At 44.2% G+C, this 27,660-nt stretch overlaps 1 protein-coding gene across 1 annotated transcript in view; it reads left to right on the forward strand.

Annotated features, from left to right (window-relative positions):
* The window catches only part of NRDC (nardilysin convertase), an 86,268-nt gene that overhangs the window by 44,809 nt on the left and 13,799 nt on the right, over positions 1 to 27,660 (forward strand). Inside the window, 9 exon segments of the mRNA XM_044001929.1 lie at positions 3,286 to 3,355; positions 4,681 to 4,758; positions 8,933 to 9,053; positions 9,136 to 9,194; positions 13,362 to 13,416; positions 20,693 to 20,797; positions 22,428 to 22,551; positions 22,903 to 22,989; positions 23,574 to 23,693. Coding sequence (XP_043857864.1) covers positions 3,286 to 3,355; positions 4,681 to 4,758; positions 8,933 to 9,053; positions 9,136 to 9,194; positions 13,362 to 13,416; positions 20,693 to 20,797; positions 22,428 to 22,551; positions 22,903 to 22,989; positions 23,574 to 23,693 — 819 coding nt within the window.

Raw genomic sequence — 27,660 nt, forward strand, 5'->3', positions numbered from 1 at the left:
TTTTTCTTACTCTTGGATGGTCTCTGGGGGGTTTTAGACAAAACAGTTCTTCCCTTCAAGGCTAGTCCCTTCACCTCTAGTATCATTGTCCATTGACTTTTTATCAGAATCTTTCTTTACAAAGTTTTATTTATATTGTTGTAATTATTTTGCATATTGTTTTATTTCTATTTTTCCAAGTCTTTTTTATGTTTCTCTGAATTCTTCATATTCACATTTCATTACATTCACATAAGACAGTTTGTTTAGCTCTGATATAATAATAATAATAATAATAATAATATTTATATAGCACTTCAAAGTTTTCAAAGAGCTTTAGAAATATTTTCTAATTTGATCTTAATCACAACCCTGGGAGGTAGGTGCTATTATCTCCATTTAAGTGACTTGCTCAGGATCATACAACTAGTGAGTTTCTGAGGTTGGATTTGAACTCAAGTATTTCTGACTTTAGGTTCAGCATTCTTTTCATAGCCCTATACCAGCTGCCTTGTCCTGCTCTCAGGGAGCTCAAAGTATATTACTTGCTATTCCAAGTAGTGTTGCCATGAATATTTTTGAACTGTTAGGTTTTCCTTTGCCTATTTATTTATTTAAGTTTTGAGTTCCAAATTCTATTCCTCTCTCATTCCCTCCCTCCCTACTTTCCCCTCGTCCCATAGGCTATACATGTGCAAAATCTTTCATTTTATTTATTTATTTATTTTCACGTGGGCCAATGAAGGTTAAGTGACTTGCCCAGGGTCACACAGCTAGGAAGTGTCAAGTGTCTGAAGCTAGATTTGAACTCAGGTCCTCCTGAATCCAGGTCAGTGCTTTATCCATTGTGCCACCTAGCTGCCCAGGTCTTCCTTTGCTGCCAGTAATTTCTTTGCAATATAAACCCATTTGTGGGATCCCTGTGTCAAAGGGTATGAACAATTTTGTCCTTATTTTATTCATTTGAAGAATTTTGTCACTCTTCCTTGTGTTTTGTTTTATATTCTAAAACACAGTTTTGACATTTGAATTTTTTAGATTGTTAGCAATTTTAACACTTCATTTAACATTGTTTGCATTTCTTTTTTTGACATTAGTTCATGTCCTTTGGTCATTTATCCTTTTTTTTTTTTTGTCATTTACCTATGGAAGAATATCTCTTACAGATTTGTGCTATTTCCCTTAAAATTTATTTTTTTGGGGGGGGGTATCAGATTTATTCTTCAATCTTTTTTTTTTTTTTTTTTTTTTTTAGTGAGGCAATGGGGGTTAAGTGACTTGCCCAGGAGTCACACAGCTAGTAAGTGTTAAGTGTCTGAGGCTGGATTTGAACTCAGGTCCTCCTGACTCCAGGGTCGGTGCTCTATCCACTGTGCCACCTAGCTGCCCCCTTCAATCATATTTCAATTTTTATTTACATCCCTTAAATTAAATCCCTTTATAGACAAATTGAACTGCCTAGTTTTGATTAATGCAAAACCAAAAAGTAAAAGAAAGCACCTTTCAGTTACAGAATTTAGTTTTAATTAACTAAATTATTTTAATCTATTCCACTTCATTAGTCCCCAGAGCTTTGGCTGATAGGTTGGGGAACAAACTTTAAGCTCAAAATGTGGTTAAAGGCTATTGCCCCAACCCCAGGTCATATTCAGTAAGGTACATACTCTCTCCCCACCAAAACATTGTTCTAGTAATGGTTGAGAGCTGTGGAATTCTCTTCTTAATTTTTATGTTGTAACTTTTTTGGGAATTTATCATGTGTGAAATAAAATGTTCTTCTCATCCTGCTTGTCTTTATACTGGCATGTGTGTGGGAATGCTCTCCTGTGTTTTGCTTTTCTCCCTTAGTGTCTTAATATGGTAAACATGGTTCATCCTGCATAAAAATCAACAAATATTATTGGTGAAGATTCCCCCCCCCCTCCCCCGGGGTTCTTCTGTCACTTAGCTGGTTTTCCTGAGTGGTTCTGGGCAACACAACTCCTCCCCTGGTGGCCAGCCTCCTTGTCAAGTCTTTCAATCCTTAGCTAGATGACCAGGGGTTCACTGTGTCCCTTGCCTTCTAGTCTCCTCCCTTCTACCTTTCTGCAGGCCCCAATTACATCTGTTTCATTGGGGCCTAATCTTTAAAAACCTCTACCTGCCTCAGAGCAACAAAGCAGCATTGGAAGAGGATGTTAGTGGAAGATTATAAATGTGCTCTTCATCTATCACAGTTCTGTAGGGTTCCTATGTACTATTAGCTCAGCCATTCCCCTGTCACTGGCTGTTTCTACTATAAACACCTTTTCTACTAATCGCTGTTTTCCTTGACCTTTTTCCTGACCAAATCCCATGTTATCACATTCCCTGCACACCGCCACTTTTCTGATCCATGAAAGTAAATTAAACTGTACTTTGCTAAAAGGGAAAATGGATTATTGCTCCATGAATATGAACAAATTGAATTATAGTTAACATTTCTTTCTTTCTTTTTTCTTTAGCATCTGCTTTATTTTAATTTTAATTTTTTTATTTTTTGCATGGCAATGAGAGTTAAGTGACTTGCCCAGGGTAACACAGCTAGTAAGTGTCAAGTGTCTGAGGTCGGATTTGAACTCAGGTCCTCCTGAATCCAGGGCCAGTGCTTTATCCACTGAGCCACCTAGCTGCCCCCCTGCTTTATTTTAGAGTTCCAAATTTTTCTCCCTCCCTTTCCTTCCCCCTCCACAAGATCGAAACCAGGTTATATATGTACAATCCACAAGTGCTCTTTTTTATCAGTTCTTTCTTTGGGAGTGGATAGTAAGCTTCCTCATTAGTCCCTTGGGATTGTCTTGGATCGTTGCACTGCTGAAAGTAGTTAAGTCATTCACAATTGCTCATTGAACAATACTGCTGTCACTATGCACAATGTCCTCCCAGCTCTGCTCACTTCACTGTACATCAGTTCATGAGTCTTTCCAGGTTTTTCTGGGATCATCCTGTTTGTATAGTTAACATTTTTGTAGATGATATATGGGTTTGTTTTAACACTAAAATACCACTTGCCATAAACCCAATATCTAAAAAATTACATTTTAAAAATTTTGTTAACAAAAATTTATCTCCCCTCCCAAAACAAAACAAAACAAAACAAAAAGAAAACCCCACCTTGTAACCTCTGTGTGTCAGGAGGTGGGTAGCATGTTTGATCATTCATTTCACTGATTAGAGTTTTTTAAGTCTTGTTTGTTTTTATAATGTATCCACACTTTTAAAAAGAAAAAGAGCCAAGGCCCATACATCTATCTAAAATATACATATCTAAAATCTCTTCCCATTTAGTGGTTCCTATCAGGAAGGTGCATGCCTTGACCATCACGTGGGCTCTTCCTCCCCAGCAACAGCATTACAGGTGAGTTTGAAAAATGTGCTCATTGCTTCTGGATAATTTCCATCTTGGAAGTATGAGGCCTATATATGTTGTGGGCGTTGGGCGTGGGGAGGTTGCCCCTGCTTGCCTTAGGAGCTCTGACCTGCTGCTGGCAGTGTCAGGTGTGGGGGCAAGATATGAGGCTCCTTGTAATTGCGGGCTTCAGCTCTTCCTGTATTCAGCTTTTTAATGATTTGTTACTACTCTGTGGTCCATGTTAACATGCTTTTAAGAAATCCTCCAGAGATCATGTATTGTCCTCATTTAGTGTTGGCCTTTTTTTCTTGGGATCGTGTGAGCCAACTTAGTCTACTTAGACTCTATATTTTATAGGTTAGAGTGCCTTAACCTAGAGATGTCAGACCCCCAGGCCACCAGGCCACTCCCCAGAGTGGCCCCAGCCAGATTAAAATATAATTGGGAAATGTTTAATAACATAAATAAAATATAGTGCAACACAGATGATGCTAATTTGTGCTTTTCTAAGTTAGCCTGTGAGCACAACCACAGCTCTAGCAGGCATTATAATTCTAAAGCAGTTTTTGGAGGGGAGTTAAAACTTGGAGCCAACATTTTTCTATGGTAAAGTGTTAGTGAAAGTTGACTGCAGAAGTTGGTGTGATGTTCAAGTTGTTGCTCTGCAGTGAACCTGATATTGCAGAACATATAAAGACAGCTTACATTCAACCCTTCAGAGGGCTTTTGCATTTCTTGTTTGGTTTTCTTCTTATGCTGCTTCCTCAGTATAGGCAGGGCATGATGGGGTCCTAGTAGCAGGCTAAACTGAATCTGAGGGCTACTAGAATTCCTGATTACTCAGGCTGGTTCTTTTTATTCCACCTCACTACATGCGACACATTAGTAGAGTTTTGTGAATATTTGTAGATGTGACATACTCCTAGAAAAAAAAAGAAAATGCATTTTCTTTCTTTTCTTTTTCTCTTTCTTTCTTTCTTTCTTTCTTTCTTTCTTTCTTTCTTTCTTTCTTTCTTTCTGTCTGTCTGTCTGTCTGTCTGTCTTTCTGGTGGGGGAAAGAGGGTTAAATGACTTGCCCAGGGTCACACAGCTAGTGTCAAGTGTCTGAAGCTGGATTTGAACTCAGGTCCTCCTGAATCCAGGGTCAGTGCTTTATCCACTGCACTACCTAGCTGCCCCAAAAGTGCATTTTCAGTTATATTCCCAAATCTGTTGTAATGTTGGAGGCAGTTTTCTGAAGTATGTGTACAGTAAATCTTGGCTTTCTGAATTGATTTAGAATGGAAATCTCCATAATATGTTTTGTTTTGGTGGATATTTGTTTCTTTTAGAGTGAAGCCGCTTCATTACATCTCCTGGCTAGTGGGACATGAAGGCAGAGGCAGCATCCTGTCCTTTCTTAGAAAGAAGTAAGTGTCGTGTCCCCTCCCGCATCTTGTGGAGTGGTGTTTGGGATGGGGTGGAGAGAAGCATTTGTGTAGTACTGACTCTGTGTTAAGTGCTTTATTAATATGATCTCATTTAATCTTTTTTTTTTTTTTTAGTGAGGCAATTGGGGTTAAGTGACTTGCCCAGGGTCACACAGCTAGTAAGTGTTAAGTGTCTGAGGCCGGATTTGCATTTAATCTTGAACTAGAAAATCTGAGATTCCAGGATTAGGTAGGAAGGGATAGACCTAGCTAGAAATTAAGTTATATCTTGTTGCCAAGGAAATTGATTTTTTAAAAACCATTTATATTTAGAATTTTATTTTCCCAAATTACTTGTAAAATACAAGTTTTGACCTCACTTTTTAAAAAACCTTGTGTTCCAAATTCTCTTTCTCCCTCCCCACCCCCCAAGAACTCAAGCAATTCAACATAAGCTATACATGAGCAGTCATATAAAACAGGAAACTGATTTTTAATGAATAAAGAATTACTTATTGATAAGGTTAAAGAATTACAATAAGGGCTTATGGGCTCATAGGAATCAAGATTAAAAGGCCGGAGAGACCATCTAGTCATAGCCATTTGTTTGGCGACCTGAGAGGGGCTGAGCAATTTACTCAAGGGCACGGGGTAGTGTTGGAGCTTGGCTTTTCTGTTTTTGGCCTCTTGACTATATCTGGGGCTTTGGGATATCCCACACATGAAGAATGGAACAGATTCTTGGGGTGCTCAAATGGGTCTGCATAGGCACCTTGAAAAATTGCCCACTTTGGCCATTCGTTCTGTTGCCTTCCTTGTGCTAAAGCTTTTTATGCATGGCATAGGCTGGATTAGCTAGCTCCTTAGACTCTCAGTTACAACTCTCTACCTATTTAGCAATAACTGTATTAGATGAGGACATTGTAGCATCAATGAAATGAAAATTTCTTTTATTTTAATGTTTGGACTGTCTGAAGAACAAATCCTATTTAAGCGAATGTTTGGCAAATATAAATATTAATGTGTGTTCCTTTTTTTGTTTGTTTCATATAAAGTTATTGCAATACTCTAGAATCAAAATTGAACAATTGAAATTATTCCCAGTGTAAAATATACACAGATTCTCTCAGGATGGGTGGACTCATTGTAGTTCTAATGAGTTCTAATAAGCTAGGACTTGGTATACTTGATTAATATTACTAAACAAAAACTGGGGGGGAAGCCATGGATTTCTAAAGATCTAATAGTTTGTGTTAATCTCTCATATCTTGGATGAACATTTAAAGTGGTATTAAGTTGAAGAGACGCCTACAAATGCACATTATATATACCCAAACAATGCCAGAATTAAAAATTTATTTTGACTCTTTTTTTAAACCACTGTGAAGTTCTTAAAAATCTTCCCGACATATCTTGGATTCTACTCTGAGGTGATTAGAAGGCTGATGTTTCACAAAGGGGCATGCTGATGCCTGCAGGGAGAATCTTTTTGCCATTTTCCTCATCTCTGAAGTAGACATAGCACAGCAAACCCTAAAAATTCAGTACCTTCAGGTATCCAGTTCAGTTGTTTGTTCAGTCGTTTTTCAGTTGTGTCTGATTTTGGGGGGTTTTCTTGGCAAAGATACTGGAGTGGTTTGCCATTTCCTTCTCCAGTTCATTTTATAGATGAGGAAACTGAGGCAAGCAGGGTGAAGTGACTTGTCCAGGGTCACCCAGCTAGTAAGTGTCTGAGGCTAGTTTTGAACTTAGGAAGATGAGTCTTCCTGATTCTACATTCGGCATTCTGTCCACTGTGGTGCCACCTTGCAGCCCATAGATGTCCAGGACCCCAACAAATGCAGTAGTCAACCAAGAAGAGAAAAAGCTTGTTTTGACCTCTGGTGTGTATGCCTATAGATGTAAAACTGAAAGTGGGAGAAATGGATTTTTGTTGCAGTACTCTGAGTGTTGGAAAGATGGTAGTGTTGCCCCACTCAAAAGGATCTAGTAGATATGCAATGCTTCTTGATTTTCAGGTCTGTGACTTCATGCAGATGGGAGCAAACGTGTGGATTAGGTCCTAGGAGAAGGCTGGGAGCTAGGCCCTGGCTGGTGAGACGAAGGCCAAGGACTTTGGCTTTTCAGAAACTCTCAGAGAGGCTCACCCACAAGGATGGCAGAAGCACCTCAGGAGAGAACTGCTGCTGTCAAGGGAGTCTGGGCTTCACTAATAGATTTGCCAGGAAAGCAGAGCTTTTTGACTGCTGGGAGGTCCTGCAGTGTCTGCTGTCAGGGAGGCGGTGAAGCCCATAGAAAGAATGCAGGCTGACACCAGGCACCCCTTGGGGCTGTTGGGAGGGCCGCCCAGGTTCATCCCCATGCAGCCCTAGTCAGGGCTGAGCTCAGTGTTCCCTTGCTTGCCTAGGCATTCAGAAAAGATTTGTGCTTGTCCTGCTATGCCTACAAACCCTCGGCCACCAGTGCTTAAAGTAAGGAACCCGAGTCATCAATCATATTTTTGTCTGTGTGCCAGTGTCTAGATAGGGAAATGCTTTGTATCTTTTAGAATTTTCATAAGAAAAAACTGAAGCCAAAAGTCTGGACACTGAGATGATTAGCCTTTAGCTGTCTTGAGCCTTGGCTGTTTCAGAGTTAGCCACATTCTGGATGACCAGAGTGTTGCTCTGCCCACTTCCCTAGGGAGGTGCGAGGATCACATACGCTGCCTCCCTGTTTGCAGGAGCGGTGCCGTCTCAGTCCCCTCTCAGCTTGTGTGCTCAGGATGTTCAGATAGAATTGCTTTGGTTACATGAAAGAGGGCTAATGCCTTCCTTTTCAAAAGCACAAGTAGACCTGTGATTGCCGGTTTCAGAAATACTTCTTGTGTTTTGTTTTGTTTTCAAATTTTTACATTGGTTTCCCTTTATTCTATTTAGATATATCAATAGATTTTTTGTTTGTGGGGTTTTTTTTGTTTTTTTTTGTGGGGCAGTGGGGGTTAAGTGACTTGCCCGGGGTCACACAGCTAGTAAGTGTCCAGTGTCTGAAACTGGATTTGAACTCAGGTCCTCCTGAATCCAGGGCCAGTGCTTTATCCACTGCGCCACCTAGCTGCCCCTCCCTTTATTTTATTATGTATTTATTTAGTCCTGGCCTGTAAGTTCACTGGTATAGGTCACACTAACAAAGCAGGTGACAACTGCATGGAGAGGGGTAGAGCACCTTTCCCTGGGTCACACTCCCATTATCTGCCAGATCTTCTTGAGCTCAGGCTAGCCTTCTGTCCACTTTAGGTCTTGTTCTTTTATTAATGGCCGAGATTTCCTAATTAGACCTGGAAGTCTTTCAGTTAGCTAATATTAATATGTATGATGTTTAAAATCTAATGTGTGGGGGGCAGCTAGGTGGCGCAGTAGATAAAGCACCGGCCCTGGAGTCAGGAGTACCTGAGTTCAAATCCAGCTTCAGACACTTAACACTTACTAGCTGTGTGACCCTGGGCAAGTCACTTAACCCCAACTGCCTCACACACACAAAAATCTAATGCGTGATCACCTTAGCACACTTGTGTGTGTGTGGCGGGTAGAACTAGCTAAGTTTACTGATAAATTCAGCAACATTTTAGGCTTTTAAGCATTTATTTATTTATTTATTTATTTATTTTAAAGGGAGGCAACTGGGGTTAAGTGACTTGCCTAAGGTGTTAAGTGTCTGAGGTCGGATTTGAACTCAGGTCCTCCTGACTCCAGGGCCGGTGCTCTATCCACTGCGCCACCTAGCTGTCCCCTTTTAAGCATTTATTAAAGTATATTAGGGCTTAGCAAAGTGAGAGAGAGAAAGCTACCTTCATCTGGCTATCCAGCCTTCCAGCATGAGAACACTTGAAGTTCTCCCACCACAAGCCAGTCCAAATGAAAAGAGCGACCCTCAGTGGCTTCTCCCAGAAGCCCCCTGTGGAACAGGAAGCAGGGCAGTCCCCACACACTTTCCAAACTAATTGGCTGGTAGCATCGATTGACATGACTTACAGGCGGTTCTATGAAGAGTGACTACTTCTAGATGCCAAGCCACATGTTTGCTAGGGGGCGGGTCCTGGTTCTTATAATGTCTTTCTCAGCAGGAGGTGGCACTCTGGTTCTCACATATGAAATGTCACAAGTGTGGTTTATGGATCATTTCTTTTCATCTTTAGGTGCTGGGCTCTGGCGTTATTTGGTGGGAATGGTGAGACAGGATTTGAGCAAAATTCCACATATTCAGTGTTTAGTATTTCTATTACCTTGACTGATGAAGGTTATGAACACTTCAATGAGGTAAAAGTTTTTTATCGTCAAAATAAAGTTTTTTTTGTCTATCATAATATTCAAAAAGACTCATCAGGTGTTTTATTTTTAGGTTGCTCATACTGTGTTCCAGTATTTAAAAATGCTTCAGCAGCTAGGACCTGATAAAAGGTAATAAGAACTTCTCTGAAGGATATGGCAACTGCCTCATGAGAGGTGGGCTGTTTACCCTTGTAGAGCTACCAAGAGCCCTCATTGGCTGGACCAGAGGCGGGTGAGGGGGGTGGGGTGGGTGTCGTCTTCTTTTTCAGGCTCCCCACTTGTTCATAGTCTTGGAAGGTGGAAGCAGCTTCCTGTCAGTGCTTTGGCCCTCTCAGACCTCGTTCTTTCATTGTTCTTGTCCCCCACCCCCACCCCCCTTGGCCAGTTTGGAGCTGGCACCCTCACTCTCTTCTCTGTAGTTGGGTTCCAGTTGCAAGTGCTCAGGAGCCACCTTCATGTCTTCAGCTGCCACCTGCATGTTCCACTGTGGCCTATGAAATCACCTAGGGGGCAGGGCCCGATTCCCTTTTTTGTCTGCCTCCCCAATGTGCAATCCAGGCCTGGCACAGAGCCGGTGCTCAGTGACACTTTGTCGAGGAATCGGACGAAGGTTGCTCTTCCTTATCTGGTTCAGTTGTTGCTCACAGTGATCTTGAATCCTCTGTAGTGCAGCCGTCTGATGCACTACCAGGGAAGTGTCAGCTGACAAAGGAAGTGAGTGGTTTGGCAAGAAGTGGCACTGGAGCTGAGCCTGGAAGGGAGGAGCTAGGTGTGCAATGGGACCATGCCGTGCAGAGGGTGGAGGGAGAATTCAGGGATGAGGAAGAGCTGCTAGTCCCAGTCTGTCTGGAGGGGAAGAGTGCACCCTTGGGCTAGAGCCAGCTTGGGAAGGATTTTCAAGGCTATACAAACCCTGGGTTTTATTCTAGCTGAACCACTGGCAAGGCTTCTCGAGCAGGAGAGGGACAGGTCAGCTCTGTACTGTAGGGGTGTTATGGTGGCAGCTGGGCGGAGGCTGGAGTGGAGGGAGGAGAGAGCTCAGGTAGGAGGACACTGCAGGAGTCCAGGTGAGAACTGAAGTAGAATGGGGGTTATGTGAATAGAGGGGAGGCGAGGGATGTTAGAGAGGTTGAGGAAGTCGAGAAGCTGATTAGACACTTTGGAGATGAGTCAGGAGCCTACCAGGACTCAGGTTGTGAAATGAGCAGCTGGGAGGATGGGAGTGGAGTCCTTCAGGGAAACTTGGAAGATGTAGAGGGACAGATGAGTCCTCTTTTGGATGTGCAGGCACTGAGCTGGCATCTGGTGATGTAGGCCCGGGAAGGTGACGGGGCTGGGTATATAGATTTGAGAGCCACATGCTGAGAATGTAGGGGAGCTGTTGAATTCATTGAGAGAGGAGAGCAGAGTCCAGGATGGAGCTCTGAGGGGTTCCCATGCCCAGTGGGCAGAGGATGTATGGGTGATGAGCCTGTTAAAGGGATACCCAGAGAGATAGGCCTGGCAGGAAGGAAGAGTATCCCTAAAAGCTGGGGATGAAGGAAGAGGTGGTCAAACGTGTCCTGTACTCTGGAGACATTAATAACCCTAATCATCACTAGTTCTAGCTAACATTGAGTGCTTGAAGGCTTATCATCTCATATGCTCCTGTGACTCCCAAAGCACTTCACAGTCTCTTTTGCTCCTCACTAAAGCCTCTGGGGTCCATGCTCTGATTATCCCTGTTTTGCAAATGAAGAACTGGAGGCTGAGAGCAGGTACTTGACTTGTCCAAGGTCACAGAGCTCTTGAGGGTCTGAGACAGCATCAAACTCAAGTCTTCCTGACTCCAAAGTCCAGCACCCCAGCTACTATACCATCTGTCTTTATATTCTTCAGGTGGGTGAGGGTGAGAAAGGAGCATTCGATTTAGCAATTAAGCAATCACTGGTGACTTAGGAGAGCGCAGTTTTCATTGAAGTCAGATTACAAGGGACTGAAAAAGGAGTGGGAGGTGAGAAAGCCCAGGCTTTCTATAGGGCCTTGTGAAGGAGGAGAGAGATCACAGAACAGTCTAAAGGCCCAATTCTGGCCCTGTTTATGGGCAGCAGGAGATGAGCCTGGAGATAAGGAGAGGGAGAGGATGTGCCTGGGACAAGGCCTAAGAGCTAGCCTTTATTCTGCAGTGCTCTGAGGGTGGCAATTTTGATTCCCAGTGTCCCTGGAGGTATGTGCTGTTATGGCCTCATTTCATACATGAGAAGGGTCATTCAGCTAGTGAGTGCCTGGGCTAAGATTCGAACTCAGGTCTCTGGAACTTCCATCCCTCACTCTGCTGAAGACACTGTCTGTAGCTGTTTCATGACCCAGAATCCTCTACAACTTATGGACTTTGGTTAATGCCTTAGGCGAGGACCAGGCACCCTCAAGGAGTTTAATCTGTTTTTTTCCATTTATTTAGAATTTTATTTTTTCTCCCAATTACATGTAAAAACAATTTTAATGTCCATTTTGAAAACTTTGTATTCTAAATTCTCTTCCTTCCCTCCTCCTCCCCCCACAGGAACTCAAGCAATACAATATAAGTTAATACATATGTAGTCATGCAAAACATCAAGGAGTTTAGTTTGGTGGGAGTAATCAGACCAGCATGCCAATTAATGTGATGTATGATGTATGTATAGGAGAGGTCCAAGCAGAATATTGTCAGAGGTGTGACAAAGGGCCAGTGATTATACTGGAGGGGATGGGGATTGAGAAAAACAGGATGACTCTTGAGCTGGATCTTGAGGGGAGAAGGCTCTTAATAGAAATTGAGGGAAGAGACTAGACATAGAGACATAAGGGAGTGATGCTCAAAGGCCTCAGTGGGCACTGGAGAAGGACAGGAGAGTCTGGGGAAGCATTAGCAGCCTACTTTGGTTAGAAAATGTAGGGGGAGGGGGCAGCTAGGTGGCATGGTGGAGAAAGCACAGGCCCTGCATTCAGGAGGACACTTGACACTTAGTAGCTGTGTGACCCTGGACAAGTCACTTAACCCTCATTGCCACCCCCCCCCCCCCCCCACACACACAGAGTTTGTTGCTGGCTTGTGGAATTGCAGGCTAGTGAGTCTGTATTTTGTTGGGTGAGCCCTGGAGAGCTCCTGCATGACATGATCAGTGTTGTGTTTGTCTCCAGGGCAGGGGAGGTAGAAAGAAACAATGTTAGAGAGAGTTCCCATTAGGCATGTTTGCAAGGACGGCACCAGGAGACTTTTCCATTTGGCTGGGTCAGGGGTGATGGGGGCCTGAAGTAGGGGTAGAAACAGAAATGGAAAGAAGGGGGGGGTGGGTAGGAGTAGTGTTGGAAGGACAAAACTTGGCAGCTGGTTGGCTGTTGGTGGGGAAGGGGGGAGGAGGAATAAGTTGAATCTGAAGGTAGCATGAAGAATAGTGAAGTGACCGGAAACCGGATTGGAGATGTTAGAAGAAGGCCACACTTAGTGATTGGGTTTTGGGGGGATAGAGATGGCTTCATTTTTGACAAGTTGGTAACCAAGACAGAGCCTGTGAAGGGTTTTGAGTAGCAGCCTGGTGTAAGCAGGACTGTGAATGAGGAAGGTGAGTCTGGAGGAAATCGGGGGAAAGGTAAGGAGCAAAGACCTGGTAGGTTATGATAGCAGTCCAGGTAGTTGGCAGTGAGTAATTATGAAAACTAACGTGGTAGGAGTGTTGAAGAAGGCACTGATACATAGACAGCTAGGAGGCACCACAGGGCCTGGAGCTCTGGGCCTTCAGTCAGGAAGACTTGAGTTTAAATCCATCTATAGAGACTTACTAGCTAAGTGACCCTGGGCAAGTCACCTCACCTCTGTGTTGTTGTTTTTTCAGTTTTGTCAGCAATTAAATGAGGATAATGATAATAGCACTCACCTCATGAAGCTGTTGTGAGAATCAAATGAGATAATATTTGTAAAAGGGCTTATTAGCCCAGGGCCTGGCTAATAAGTAGGCCCCTAATAAACTCTTGTTTGCATGCACCCATGTATGTCAGTAGAGTTTATAAGACTTGGTAACGATTGGCATGGGGTGGGAAGAGTGCAAGTTTCCTATAGTTTCAATATGGGAACCAGAAAATAGTGGTTCTCCAGACAGAAATTGTCAACCTCGGAGGAGGAATGGGGCACAAAGCAAAGGTGTCATACGGGTGCCTGTCTGTCTTGTTCCTTAAAGTAGCAAAGGCCTTGGAGTTCTGCTTAGGCGGGGTGGTTCTAGCATTCCAAGGAGAATTTTCAGTATTGATGTGATGCGCTCTAACTAGAATTTTCTTTTACAGAATTTTTGAAGAGATTCAGAAAATTGAGGATAATGAATTTCATTACCAAGAACAGGTACTGTGGGTTAAGCTTTTTTCGGTTTTGCCTCTTGTCCTCATGGAAAGGGGTATTAACTCTCCTTCCATTACATTGAAAGTGGCATTTTAAGTGTCATTCCCAGGTCCAGCTATACTTCACTGACATCCAAAAAGTGATCCGTATGTAATTAAACTAAGTAATAGAGACCTTTTTGGTGTGCTATGACATTGGACAAGTGACTTGCCTCTTTCTTCATTTGTAAAACGGTGATGGGGCTGCTGGAGGTGAGCTTTAGTTGGTTAGCCCTTTTGTGTCTGCAGTCTCTCTTCTCATTAGGTGACCTCATCAACTCTGATGGCTTTAATTATTCTTTTTTTCACTGATGGCTCCCAGTTCTGCCTACCAAGCCCCAGTCTGTGCTGAGTGTCAGTGCCACATCTCCCTCTGTCTATTGCTGTCCCACAGGCATCTCAAACTCTATGTTTCTAAAACAGAACTCTGCCCTCTTCAGAGCTTCCCTGTTGCTTTTGAAGGCAACACTGTCTCTCCAGTTTTTCAGATTTGCAACCGTGGCATTATCCTTACCTCTTTGTCCTCCTGCACCTCACACTTCGGGTGGTTGCCTGATCTTGCTGTTTTTACTTGGATCTGACCCCTTATTTCACCTCATGCAGCCATCACTTTAGTTCTGACCCTTATGACTTCTTGCCTAGATTACTGCAACAGCTTCCAGCTTGATCTTTCCTCCTTCAGTCTCCCCCCATCCAGCCTACTGGTGCCAGGGTGAGACTTCCAAAGTGCAGATCTGTTGCTCTGGGTCACTCCTCTGACTGTCCTGGAAGGCCCAGGACTGACATCCCTGGGTCTTACATCTTACATCTGCAGCGGCTCTCTTTCAGCTCTTTCTTTGGTCTTACATGGAATCCCCATCAGTACTGGGGCAACATTCCTTTCTACTGTCTTTTGTGGTTGCAGGTGCTGGGCATTAACTCTTCCCACTTATCAAGAACTTGCATGGGCAAGTGGGGAGAAGAGTGGAAGTTCTCTGAGGGCAGGGGCATCTCCCCTTTTTGATTTGATTTCTGGTGTTGGTCACTTAGCAGAGAAGTGATAAACGCTTCCTGATCAATTGACGAACTAGCCTTGGAGCCTTGTGTTTGAGGGCTGGATTCTCTAGAGCCAGGTGTGTCACCTTGGGCAGAGTTCTTTCTTTCTCTGCTTCTCATCTTTCACATTTGTTACAATGCAGATGACAACTCTTGCTTAATTAGTTCTTTACCAGGACTGAGAATGAGCAAAGCCCTTTGTAGACTAAAGTGCTAGAGAAGGATGTTAGAATTATTACCAACATAGGTTCTAATGGATTTCTGGATGCAAGAATGGGGCTAATCCTGTCTTACAGGACAGGGTTTTAAAGACACTTCTACCAGTGTATTAGAATAAACTCAGGAGACCAGCGTTCTGTGTGGGAGTCTAGGTGTGTCATTTCTGAATGGATGGTAACTGGGACCCAGGCACTAGGATTGATGGCACAGCCAAAACTTACCATTGTAAAGGATCACACTGGAAAGGAGAGGTAGTATGGTGTGGTAAAGAAGCCTGGGCATGGGGCTAGACAGCTTGGAGCTCCAGTTCCACCTGGTAGAAAAGATCCTTCCTGAGGCAGCTTATTTCCTTCTACATTTAGGCTTCCATGCTCTAAGGATCCTCTTTGCCCTGACAGTCTGTAATCCACATTCTAATTCCCTTTCAGTTGGGAAAGCTTTTCTATATTCTATGTTCTAGCATTTCTTTGTGACATTATTCAAGGCCTACACCATCTAGAACCAGCGAGCTTTCCAGCCTCTTCTCATATTACTGACCTCCATATGAACAAACGAACAAATGAAGGAATGAAAGAATAAAAACACATTTATTAAGTGCCTACTATTTGCCACCCATTGTGCTGAATGCTGGGAATACCAGTACAAAAGTCAAGACAGTTCTTGTCCTCAAGGAGCTTACATTCTAGTGATTGAGTGATACATTTTGCTGTATTGACCAACTTAGTGTCATTGTTCACATTGCTGTAATAAGATGATACTGGGTTTTTTCCCTTTAAAATAAAAAAATATATAATTTATTGATTATTTTCTGTTTCTTACATCACCATAGTTACTCTAAGTATCTCTCCATCCCATGGGAAAAATAGTATCTTTTTTTTTTTTTTAGGTTTTTTTTTTTTAAGTGAGGCAATTGGGGTTAAGTGACTTGCCCAGGGTCACACAGCTAGTAAGTGTGTGTTAAGTGTCTGAGGCCGGATTTGAACTCAGGTACTCCTGACTCCAGGGCCAGTGCTCTATCCACTTCGCCACCTAGCTGCCCCCAATAGTATCATTTTTTAAAAAATAATTTCCATTTACATGTAAAAACAGTTAAGTTGTTTTTTTTTAAGCATTTGGGTTTTTTAAAAAAAGAATCTGAGTTCCAAATTCTCTTGCTTTTCTCCTCTTTCTGAGATGACAAGCAATTTGATAGAGGTGATATCTGTGTAATCATGCAAAGCATATTTCTGTATTAGGCATGTTGTGAAAGAAAACACTGACCCAAAAAAATGATTCATTCTCTCACACACACACACACACACACACACAACAATAGTCTGCTTGGATTTGTGATCCATCATCTCCTATGGACTCATTTGTCATCTCTCTGCTTATCATTCCCAGGTCAACTTATTCAGGTCCAGTCTCTCTCCTGAGCTGTAGTTTTATCTCCAACTATTAATCATCTCAAACTAGATATCACACAGACAGCTTAAACTCACTGTGTCTGAAATGGAACTCAGTATCCCTCCCATGTCCTCCTGTTATATTGGGGATACCACCATCCTCCTAGTCAGCCAGGCTCACAGCCTACCTCATCCCTTCCCTTCTCTGACACTGCCACCACCCCCACTCAGCTGCCACCATGATTTTCCTCAGGTGCAGGTCAGACCATTTCATGTAAACTCCAGTGGTTCCCTATGAACTCCAGGACAAACTACGGCCTGGTGCTCCCCTCCTCCCTCTGCAGTCTTCTTATGCTACCCGGTCCTCCTCACACTCCCATCTCCTGGCTCTGAGCGTGCTAAAAGCCTGCCTTGTCTATTGGCAGCCTTTGCTCTGTTAATTATCTCTGATCCCTCCTGTCTGTCTTTGCATGTTGTCATTAGATTGTGGAGTCCTTGGGAGCAGAGACTTTTCCATTCCCTTTCTTGTTATCCCCATAGATGGACAAATTCTCTGGCACAGAGGAGGCCCTTAATACAAGTTTGATCCTCTGTCAGACACAGTGCTGGCCTAGGTGTTTGGGGTACAAAGTCCCTTCCCTCAAGCAGCTTTCATTCTTTGGTGGGGTAGAAAGTATCCAGAAGAGTAAATATGAAATGTAGATGAGGTAGGTAGAGTCACATGGAAAGGGGGCCCTCGCCCATCGGCTTGGGGCTCATGCGAGCTTCCCATAGGAGGATCCTAAGAGGCAGATGGGAGGAGGGTGATTGTCCTAGGCAAAGGGGACATACCCTGGCCGCAGGCATGGAAGTGGGAGATGGAGTAATTGTGAGGAGGCCAGCTGGCCTGTATGAAGGAGAATGCTGTATCTTGAGCCCTGTAAAGGCTGCCTGGAGTTGTTGCGAAGGGCTTTATTTTAGTCCAGAGACGATAGGGAAATGATATGGTCAACCCCGCTCTTGAGGAATGTCCATTTGGCAGCTATGTGGAAGATAGAAGGGAGAGAGGAGAGGTTTGAGCCAGCCCAGTGCAAAAGCTGTTGTAATAGTTCAGCCAAGAGTCTTCAACTGGGGCAGTGATCATGAGAGTGAGAAAAGAGGGTAGGTGATATGTGGGAGAGATGCTGGGAAGGTAGAATTGATGGGACTTAATGATTTATTTGGTACATGAGGGGTGAGTGACAGTGAAGAGGCAAAAGATTCTGTTGTCTTGAGTGAATGGTGAGTGAGGAAAATGGTGGAAAACAGGGAAGTTAGGGAGAGGGAGTGGTTTATTAGGAAAGCTAATGACTTACATTTGAACATACTAAGTTTCTGATGCCCTTTGGCTGTGCAACAGGCTGTGTGTGAAATGGGCCAGGAGAGTGGGAGAGAGAATAGGCCTAGACATACATAGATCTAGGAGTTGTCAGGATAGAGGTGAGAGTTGAGTCTATGGGAACCGATGAGTTCAGGAGCCAAGGGCCGGGGCATTGATGATGAACCAGTAAAGGAGTGAGAGAAGGAGCCAGTGGATAAGGCCAAAGGCAGGTGAACAAAGGGGCGAGCTCCCAGAAAGATGGAAGCAGATGGAGCCCAGTGCATGATTAGGGTTAGACTTGGCCTTGGAGCAAAGCAGAACAGGCCAGGTGGATGGTATGTGATAGGGAGAAGGGAAGAGAAGAGAGCACACAACAGGAATGGGAGGGTGAGGGCTGCCGAGTTGGGGGAGAGGGCAGGAGAGGGGACGGGTTTGGGATGGTTGTTCTGTGGGCAGGGGGATGGGGAGTTACGGAAGAATGAAAGAGTTAGTGTGTGCAGGGGGAGGGCCCAGTGGAGATGATAGAACATGTTGGGCTGGGTTGGCTGGGCTTTTACGTCTTCCAGGGGCATTCAGCCAGTAGGGGTAAAAATGCCGATGGTGATGGAGATGCAGGGTGGTCGGGCTTTGGAAAGGGGAGCGGGTCCTTAGGCCCAAGAGACAGCAACTCAACAGCAAAGGAAGCTAGAGGTAGACTAGTTATTTTGCACCATCCTCTCATTTGCTGGAGGGCAGCAAAGTCAGGGTTCAGGGACTGTGTGCTGTTGGTCATTCAGCAGACATCCGCTAAGCACTTCTGGTGTGCCAAGGCCTGTGCTAAGTGGTGGGATACAAAGAAAGGCAAACCTATCATCCCTGACCCAGTCTAGGAGTCCACAGTGTAATGGGCTACAGGAACACAGTAAGTCACGAGTTATACGTACAGTGGATGCTGTGAGAAAGGCCCCCATGGGGAGAGAATTCTAGGCATCGGGACAGCCAGAGAGGGTGCTTAGAGTTTGGAGCTGGGTTTTTGTGTTTGACGAGCCACAAGGAGGCAGCTAGTGTAGCCAGGTCCTAGCGTGTTCTAGAAGAAGACTGGAAAGGTAAGAGGGTCTGGTTTGGGAAGGATTTTAAAGGCAAAAGCAGGATTTTATATATTCAGTCTCAGAGTTTTAATACAGAGCTCCTGCAGTTGTATTGAGTAGGAAGGTGACATGGTCACCAGCTATGCTGTGGGAGTGTGGGGGAAACCTGAGGAAAGGAGACCAAGAGGAAGACATTGGCAATAATCCAAGCGAAGAGAGGTTTCACCAGGGCTGTGGCTTGGGTTGGGGGCGGAGATGAAAGAGACAGAGAGGCAGAGCAAGATGGGCAAGTTTTCTTTGACCTTAATTTGACTGTACATTGAGGCACTGTTGGTGGATCTGTGAATCAGTACAGCTATTTTGGAAAGCATTTTGGAATTATGCAAACAAAGTGATTAAACAGGGTGTGCCTTTTGACCCAGCTACGCCCTGGCTAGGTCTGCACCCTAAATATGCCAAAGAGGAAAAAATCCTTGGTGTACAAAATTATTAGTAGCAGCTCTTTTTTTGTTTTTTTCAATTTTTTCAAATTTCTCAAAATTTTTTTTTTGGCTGGGCAATAAGGGTTAAGTGACTTGTCCAGAGTCACACAGCTAAGTAAGTGTCAAGTGTCTGAAGCCAGATTTGAAATCAGGTCCTTCTGCATCCAGGGCCGGTGCTTTATCCACTGTGCCACCTAGCTGCAAGTAGCAGCACTTTTTGTAGTGGCAGAACACTGGAAACCAAGAGGATGTCTAGAGTTAAGGATTGGCTGAATAAATAATGTAGATGAACATGTTGGAAGAAATGAAGAAATAGATGATTTCAGAAAGACATAGAAAGACTTATATGAATTGATAGAGAATGAAGCAGCAGAATAATTTGTACTATAATCAGTGAACATTTATTAAGTGCCTACTATGTGCCAGATAGGCCCTATGCAAACCACTGGGGATGCAAAGCAATGCCGCACAGTCTGTGTGAACATGCAGATAACCATGGACAAGCACGATATAGACAGGATAAACTAGAGATAGTTAACTGTGGGAAGGTATTCACATTACGAGGGGTCAGGAAAGACTTCCTGTGGAAAGTGGGATTGTAGCTGAAACCTGGAGGAGGCCAGAAAGGAGGCCAATAAAGCCAGGCATGAGGAGGGAGCATGCCGGGTGTGGGGGATGGCCAGAGAGAATGCTCAGAGTCAAGGAATAGAGGATCTTTTGCCAGGAACAGCTAAGGAGGACACTGGGTTTTTTATTTCCTTTTTTTTTTTTCCCCCCAGGGCAATGAGGGTTAAGTGACTTGCCCAGGGCCACACAGCTAGTAAGTGTCAAGTGTCTGAGACTGGATTTGAACTCAGGTCTTCCTGAATCCAGGGCTGGTGCTTTATCCACTGTGCCACCGAGCTGCCCATGGACACTAGGTTTTAAGGCAGAAGTTAATAAACCAAGTATTAGGTCTAAAGTAGAATAAAGATGTTTAGAAGTCTGGAAATCATAAGAATATGAAGAACACTTGAGGGAATTCTAGCGATTTTATTTAGGGAAGAGAAGTCTCAGTCAGTCTATTGGCATCATCAGAGATCTGAAGTACACATCTCATGGAGGTATAGACATTTGTTTTGTGTAGTGCTATCAAACCAAAAGTAGGGGTAATGGGTGCAAGTCAGAGGGGAACTGATTTAAATTTAGTATAAAGAAGGACTTCCTCATTCTGGCTGGCAATTACAGAGTACTTTAAGGTTTACAGAGAGCTTCTTATGTGATCCACACAAGAGCACTGGAAGGTAGGTGTTAATATCCCCATTTTTTGACAGATAAGAAACTGAGGCAGATAATCATTAAATGACTTTCCCAGGGTCACACAGCTAGTGTCTGAGGTTACATTTGAATTTAGAGCTTCCAGACTCCAGACTCATTGCCCTGTGTGCTGTGGCACTCCCTAGCTTCCTTCTAGTCTCTGGTGCTGTGTAACCATAATGTAGACTGAGTCTTTGAGATTGCTCGGAGGCCCAAAGAGTAGACATTTCTGCATCGAAGCCAAAATCCTTCTAATACATCTCGAAAGGGGGTTCAGAATTAGTTTGGCAACTGCTTCCTATCCTGGAATGGGCAGAGGCTTGTTTTGGAGGGTCAAGGATCAGATGGTGTCTTCAGGAGACTGGGCAGTGATGCTGATGGGGATGTTCTGGTGGTAAAGGATGCTGCTTGTCCACAGACAGATCCAGTTGAGTATGTGGAAAACATGTGTGAGAACATGCAGCTGTACCCCCTGCAGGACTTCCTCACTGGTGACCAGCTACTGTTTGAATATAAGCCAGAGGTATGTGTTCTGCTTAGTGGGGTGGGGCAGAGAGGGATGAGGGAGGGAGGGGTGAAGAGACAGAGAGCAGAGGAAGGAAGGAAGGATGGGGAGGGAGGAAGAAAGAGGGAAGGGGAAGGATGGGGGAGGGGATGGCTACAAACACTCATTCCCTGAGGAAATGGGGGGTCTTGAAGAGGGTTATCAGAAGGGTTGTTGTTGTTGTTCATACAACTTTAGAAATATTTTCTTTATCAAGAGTTGTGTTCATTTTTTAAATAAGAAGTTCGACTCCTTTTCCAGTGTTTCATTGAGCTCTGAGGGGGCCCTGAGGTTCTCCTTTTCAAGTCTGTAGAATACAAAGAACGCTCCTGAGCTCCCCTAGACCTAGGCCCTGGAGAAGGACAGTGGGTCTGTCTTTCAGAAACCACTTCATTTGAGCTGGGAGAGACTACCACTAGGGGGCCTCAGGAGCTCAGGAGGACATGGAACAAAAGGGCTGGGCCATTCCTCTATGCAGGCTGAGTCCCATCAACAAAGTTATGGACCCTTGGAGGGCTGGAGTCTTTGCCCCCGTCTTCCCATCTGTTTACAAAGGCATATAAAACATCCCAGGTGTTACTTGGCTTTGAAGCTGCCTCTGCCAGCATCAGTTTGGATTCTTTAGTTCTAGAATAGTTTTATTTCATCTTTCAAAACTTCCCAGATATCCGACAGCTGAAATGGAATGAAATTGGGCTTTGGGGAAACCAGAGGCTTAATACAGTAAAAATACTCATGCACAAGTGCAGCAAGTCCCAGAATTCTGAGCTTCAAACAACCGCTGCTGGCTAGTAGTAGAGGGCCCTGCCCCGGGAGGGAGGGTCTCATGATCTCTTCATTGGAGATGTCAGTAGCTGCCCTTAGAGGGGACCAGAGACAGTCCTGTACTTGAAGGCACGATGAAAAGTTCCTGGACCCTACTACCTTGTCTTCTGGATGCTGACTGATTTTTCTGTTACCAGTGGTTTTATTAACCAGGATCACCCACAAAAGCCTGTCTACCCTTAGAACATTTAAAACCCTAGGGGAGCCAGATCCCTTTGAGTAGTGGACATTGTTGTAGGTCACTCCAGAGGGGAAAATGTTCGTTTAATTTCTGCTATCTCGTGGGCTGGCAGAGAGCCTTTTTATTACTTTTAGGAGCAAATGAACTCCTGGCACTCATTACCAGCTCATTCCTGAGCTTTTGGCCCAGATTGGTTACATCATCATTTGTAAAAAAAAAAAAAAAGTATATCATTGATTTTATCATTATAGGCAGCTTGCCTGCAGGGCCTCCCTGTCCCATCTCAATCAGTGCCTGTTCAGGGGGGATACTAAGAGGTTAAGTGACTGGGCTAGGGCCACACAGCCAGTGTGGGGCAGAGGTGGGATTTAACCCGGATGGAGGTGATTCTGGCTCTGAGGCTAACACTGTCCATTAGGAAAGGCTGCCTTACCTCATTAGTGATCAGTCAACAGGCATTTATTCTGTTAATTAATGATGCCAGTGGGAAAGGCAGAGGTTGGTAAAGTTACTTGAGCTAATGACTCGTTGGGAACTTGCCTGATAGTTTTAGTAGGAGTAACCTGGATGAAAATGAAGTTTTGTTTGTTTTTATTGCTACAGATTATTACCGATGCCCTTAATCAGCTAATCCCACAAAAAGCCAACCTCGTCCTACTGTCTGCTGCTAATGAGGGAAGATGTGACCTCAGGGAGAAGTGGTTTGGGACTCACTATAGCATAGAAGGTAAGGTGGCCTGCTGTCCAAAGATGCAGCTAAACAGGTTCATTATTCTCCCTTTTCTCATAGAAAGCCATACTGCTTTAGGTCTGAATCATTAGAACTAGGTGGGTTGTACTTACATTGTGGCATTCTTGCAGACTTTGCCCAGAGAGGGGTTTTCCTTTCCCATATATGAGCTCAGACTTCTCTTATCCACAGTCTTAAGCCTTGGCCCCATTGCAAAATTTCCCCCTCCTCCCCCCTTGTAGTAAACAGCCACCCTTGCTGCACTGTTGTGTCTACCCCTGGTGTGGGCACTCTGAGTGAAAGTTCCCCAAAGTTGCTTACTCCTTTGTCTGACTTTTTCCTATATAGATATTGAAAAAACATGGGCTGACCTGTGGAACAGTGACTTTGAATTAAATCCAGATCTGCATCTTCCTGCTGAAAATAAATATATAGGTGAGTGAGCTGGCATCATCTGCCTTTAGTGCATCAACCTCCCAGATTAGAAGAGGCCAGACATGACTCCGTTTTACCCCAGCCCAAGCCTCCGGTCTTGGCTCCTGCTTGCATCCCATTGTGAGACATCCAGTGCTCAGGAACAAGCGTTGTTTGGCTCTTAGGCATCCCCACCTGCTGTGCCCTGTACCAAAGGCCGGTGTGTGTCACTTTGACCCAATAGCTGGGTTTCAGTGATGGAGGAAAGCCCTTTGGAGGTATCATAAGCCTAGGTACAACAGCACTTGTTTTTCTAGGCCTTTAACCGTTATTCCAAGTGTTTTCTTCACTAACACTTTAATGAAGTCGGTAGTAGGAGCGTCATGATCTTGGTTTAACAGGTGAGCATTTAGGGGCCCATCAAGGCACCAGGTCACCCTGACAACAGGCCTGGCGTGCCAGCGCAGGTCTCCCAACTCCCTGCACTGAGCCATGGTTCTTGACCAGGCCCCAGCTTTGTTCCATAAAGGTGTTCCTGTCCATTCCAGGTGCAGCCCACTGAAGGGAATGATGGGCATTTTCTCCTCTTTTGTTTTTTCTGTTAGCCACGGACTTTGCGCTGAAACCTTTTGATTGCCCTGAAACGGAATATCCCGTCAAGATTGTGAACACTGCTCAAGGATGCCTGTGGTACAAGAAAGACAACAAATTCAAAATCCCCAAAGGTAAAGCCTTCTGTGCGGGGTGTGGCCTGGCAGCAGGTGAAGTCATGCTTTCTGTTGGACAGGGGACCCTTTGACTTGGACCAGTCTGCAAAAGGACCCTTATAGGGCTCCTGCAGAAGATGGTGCTGGAGGGAAACCAGGGATTCCAAAGTCAGTCCAGTCTCCATCGTCCATTCCATGCCAGATACTGAGATGACAAGTAAAAAGCTCCAAACAGTCATTGCTTGCAGGGATCTCTCAGGTGTATGATAGCTTCCACATGTAACTTTCAAAGATGGCCTGTTTATCTGTGTTTCTGTCTGGTGTTTCCTCCTGTTTTTTTAGATTTTTTTTTTTTGGTGGGGCAGTGAGGGTTAAGTGACTTGCCCAAGGTCACACAAGCTAGTATGTGTCAAGTGTCTGAGGCTAGATTTGAACTCAGGTAGTCCTGAATCCAGGGCCGGTGTTTTATCCACTGCACCACCTAGCTGCCCCGCTATTTTGTGCATTTTTTTAAAAAAATGCTTCAGTGACCCACTGTTCTCTTTTTCTCTCCACCCATATCACTCATCTCTCTTTCCATGCCATAGCCCCAGCCACTTTGAACAAAACAGAGCTCTTAGAACAAATATTCAGAGTCCAGCAAAATAAATCCCTCTATTGGCCTTTCCAAAAATTGTCATTCTTCACTGTCACTTCTTTGTCAGGAGCTGGGGAACCTCAGCTGGGCCCTCTCTGCTGCTAGGTCGTCCTACTCTACGTGCCTTAATTTACTCTCCCCCTCTCCTCAGCAAGTCTGTCAAACCTCCCTTGGTCCCCCTCTCCCTACTCTCTCAGTGGAGAACCTGCCTTATATTTTATCATTAGTCCTGAGCTCCCTCTTCTCCCCTCTTCCTCATCTCCCATCACACAGCTGCCTTTTGCCATTCTCTCCTTGTTCACCCTGTCTCACACAAAGAGGGGGCCTTAGTCATCAAGGCTAAGCCTTCTCTCTGCCTAAATGACCCATTCCACCCTGCCCCCTCTGTCATCCCCACTCTGACTTATTTTCAGTCTCTCCCTTTCTACTGCATCACAAACATGTCTTTCTGCTTGATCCTGGCAAAACCCTCACTTAATCCTTCCATCCCTGCTATTGTCCTATGTTCTCTCTACCCTTTGTGGTTTGAACTGGAAAAGATATCCACAACTGGCACCTCTACTTTCTCTCCTCTCAGTCCCTTCTTAACCCCTTATGATATGGCTTATGACTGTATCATTCCACCCAAGCTGCTCTCTCCAAAGTTGCCAGTAATCTCTTAACTGCCAGATCCAATGGCCTTGTCTCAATCCTCATCCATCTTGACCTCTTTGTAGTCTCTGACACTCTCCATTTCCTTCTCTTCATTGATACTCTGACCCTCAGATTTCAGGACACACGTCTCCTGGTTCTCCTTCTACCTCCTTTGAATGCTTGTTCTCGGCCTCCTTGGCTGGGTGGTCCTCCAGATCGTGACCTTAAATTGTCAGTGTCCCTCAGGTTTCTGTCCTGGGTCCTTTTTTCTTCTCACTCTGGACTACCTCACGTGGTGATCTCATCGGCAGCCACGGATTGATTCACAGTCTATTGTAGGTGATTCTCAAATCTACCTTTCCTTCACCAGTCTCTCCATTGACTTCTGATCTTTATCTGCCTTTCAGACATCTCACAATGGGCATCCAGTAGATGGCATAAGTGCAATGTGTCCAAACTGGAACTTTTTATCTTTGCCCTAAATCTTCCCCTGCTCCTGCTTTTCCTTTTAACGTATAGGGCAATACCATCCCCCCAATCCCTTTAGGCTTACAACCTGGGAGTCGTCCTGGGCTGCTTGCTTTCTCCTCTCACCTCCCACATCCAAGCTGTCGCCAAGCTTTGGAGCTTCTTTCTGCTATGCCCCCTTCTCTCCTTTGAGTAAATGTTTGCCATGCAGTGCAGCCCTCCTTACCTCTCACTTGGACTATTGCAGTGTCTGCTGGATTCAAGTCTCTCCCCACTCTAGTTCAGCCTCCATTCAGCCACTAAAGTGACTTTCCTAAAGCACAGATCTGACCATACCAACCCCCTACTCAATAAATTCCAGTTACTCCCAATCACCTCCAGGACCAAATATAAAATGCTCAGTCTGGCCTTCAGAACCTTGCCTCCTGCTCCCTCTCCAGTCTTCTTACACCGTGGTCCCCAACACGTCTTCTTTGATTCACTGACACCAGCCTCCTGGCTGTCACACAAACAAGACCCTCTGTCTCTTGGACTTTTGGTTCGTACTTTGCCTGTCTCCCATCTCCGAAAACACTATCCCTCCTCTGATCCAAGTACTGCCTTCCCTGGCTTCCTTTAAGTTCCAGTTAGAATATTACCACCTACAGGAAGCCTTCCCCACTTCCCTCAGTCAATTCTTGATCATTCTTATATAGCTTGCTTTGTATGTGTTCGTGTGCTTGTTGTCTCCCCCATTAGATAGTTTACAAGTTCCTTGAGAGTAGGACCTATCTTTTGCCTCTTTTTGTATCCTCAATGCATAGTGCCTCACACATAGTAGTCACTTAATAAATGCTTCTTGATGGATTGTTTCATTTATCAGTGCTCTGGAACTTTGACTGGTCATTGCATTTCATTAGAGTTCTTAAGTCCTTCAAGGTTGATATTTTATCACCTGCCTCTAGCTACTACCTGCATTTCCAAATATATCCTTCTCCTTAAGAAGAGCAGCCAGGTGGTGCAGTGGATAGAGTTCACTGAGGACCAGACCCTAGAGTCAGGATGACCTGAGTTCAAATCTGACCTCTGACACTTAGTGGTTGTGTGACCCTGGGCAAGTCACTTCACCCTGTTTGCCTGTTTTCTCATCTGTCAAATGAGCTAGAGAAGGAAATGGCAAACCACTCCAGTAGCTTTGCCAAAAAACCAAAAAACATGGGGTGACTACAAGATGGACACTACCGAAAAATGATTCAACAACGACTTCTCAAGACAAAGAAAAAAGATAGTGAGAAAGGGGAGAAAAAAAGCAGTTCATCAAAACTAACCAGCTGAGTCTGACAGGATATGCACTATTACACACTCATGACCCACCACTTCTGCAAAGAAGGAAGGAAGGCACGTTCTCCTTTCTCTTCTGGAGAGCATCTGGATCATTATAATTACATAGGGCTGGATTTCTTTCTCCTTTTTCCTGGGGGATGGGGGTTGTGGGGGGTTGGGGTTCCAGTCTTTCCATTTACATTGTTGTAGTCAGTGTGTTTCTTTTTTTCTTGATTCTTGTTGCTTTCCTGTGGTTCTCTGTATTTTTCTCAGTTAATTGTTTTTTACAGGGCAATGATCTTCCTGTCTGTTCATATCCCACCATTAGCCATTTAGCTGTTTAGCTAAACAAAGCAAAGAATGCTTTGTTTCTGGTCCTTTCTTCTACAGAAACTGCCACCATCGATATTTTGTTGACTTTCTCTTTGTCAGTGACCTTGGGATATATATATGTGTGTGTGTGTGTGTGTGTGTGTGTGTGTGTGTGTGTGTGTGTGTGTATATATGTATGTGTGTATATATATATATATATACATGCACATACACAGGACTCTCTGAGCCAACTGATGGACATTTCAGGCACTTTATTAGGATAATTTAAAATTGCTTTCCATAATGATTATATTAATTCCCAGCTCCCATGCATTAATGTTCCAGTCTTTTCACAGCTTCTCCAACATCAACACTTCTGATGATCTTTTGTCATCTTTGTCTATTTTGGGGGTGTCAGGGAAACCTGAGTTGCTTTGATTTGCATTTCTCTTAAGTACAGTTGTGTCCCACTGCTCTTCACTTAATCTGCTCCTTTTGAATGATGGTGCTCTGCCATTGTTAAATTTCATTTGTCTATCACATCTCAGTGGGTTTCAGTGATACTGTGAAGATTCCACCTGTATCTTTTATGTTCCTTATAGTTCATTTGTGCCTGAGTAATGAACTTTTTAG

This window comes from Dromiciops gliroides, chromosome 4 (assembly GCF_019393635.1).
Source record: "Dromiciops gliroides isolate mDroGli1 chromosome 4, mDroGli1.pri, whole genome shotgun sequence".
NCBI classification, from domain to species: domain Eukaryota; kingdom Metazoa; phylum Chordata; class Mammalia; order Microbiotheria; family Microbiotheriidae; genus Dromiciops; species Dromiciops gliroides.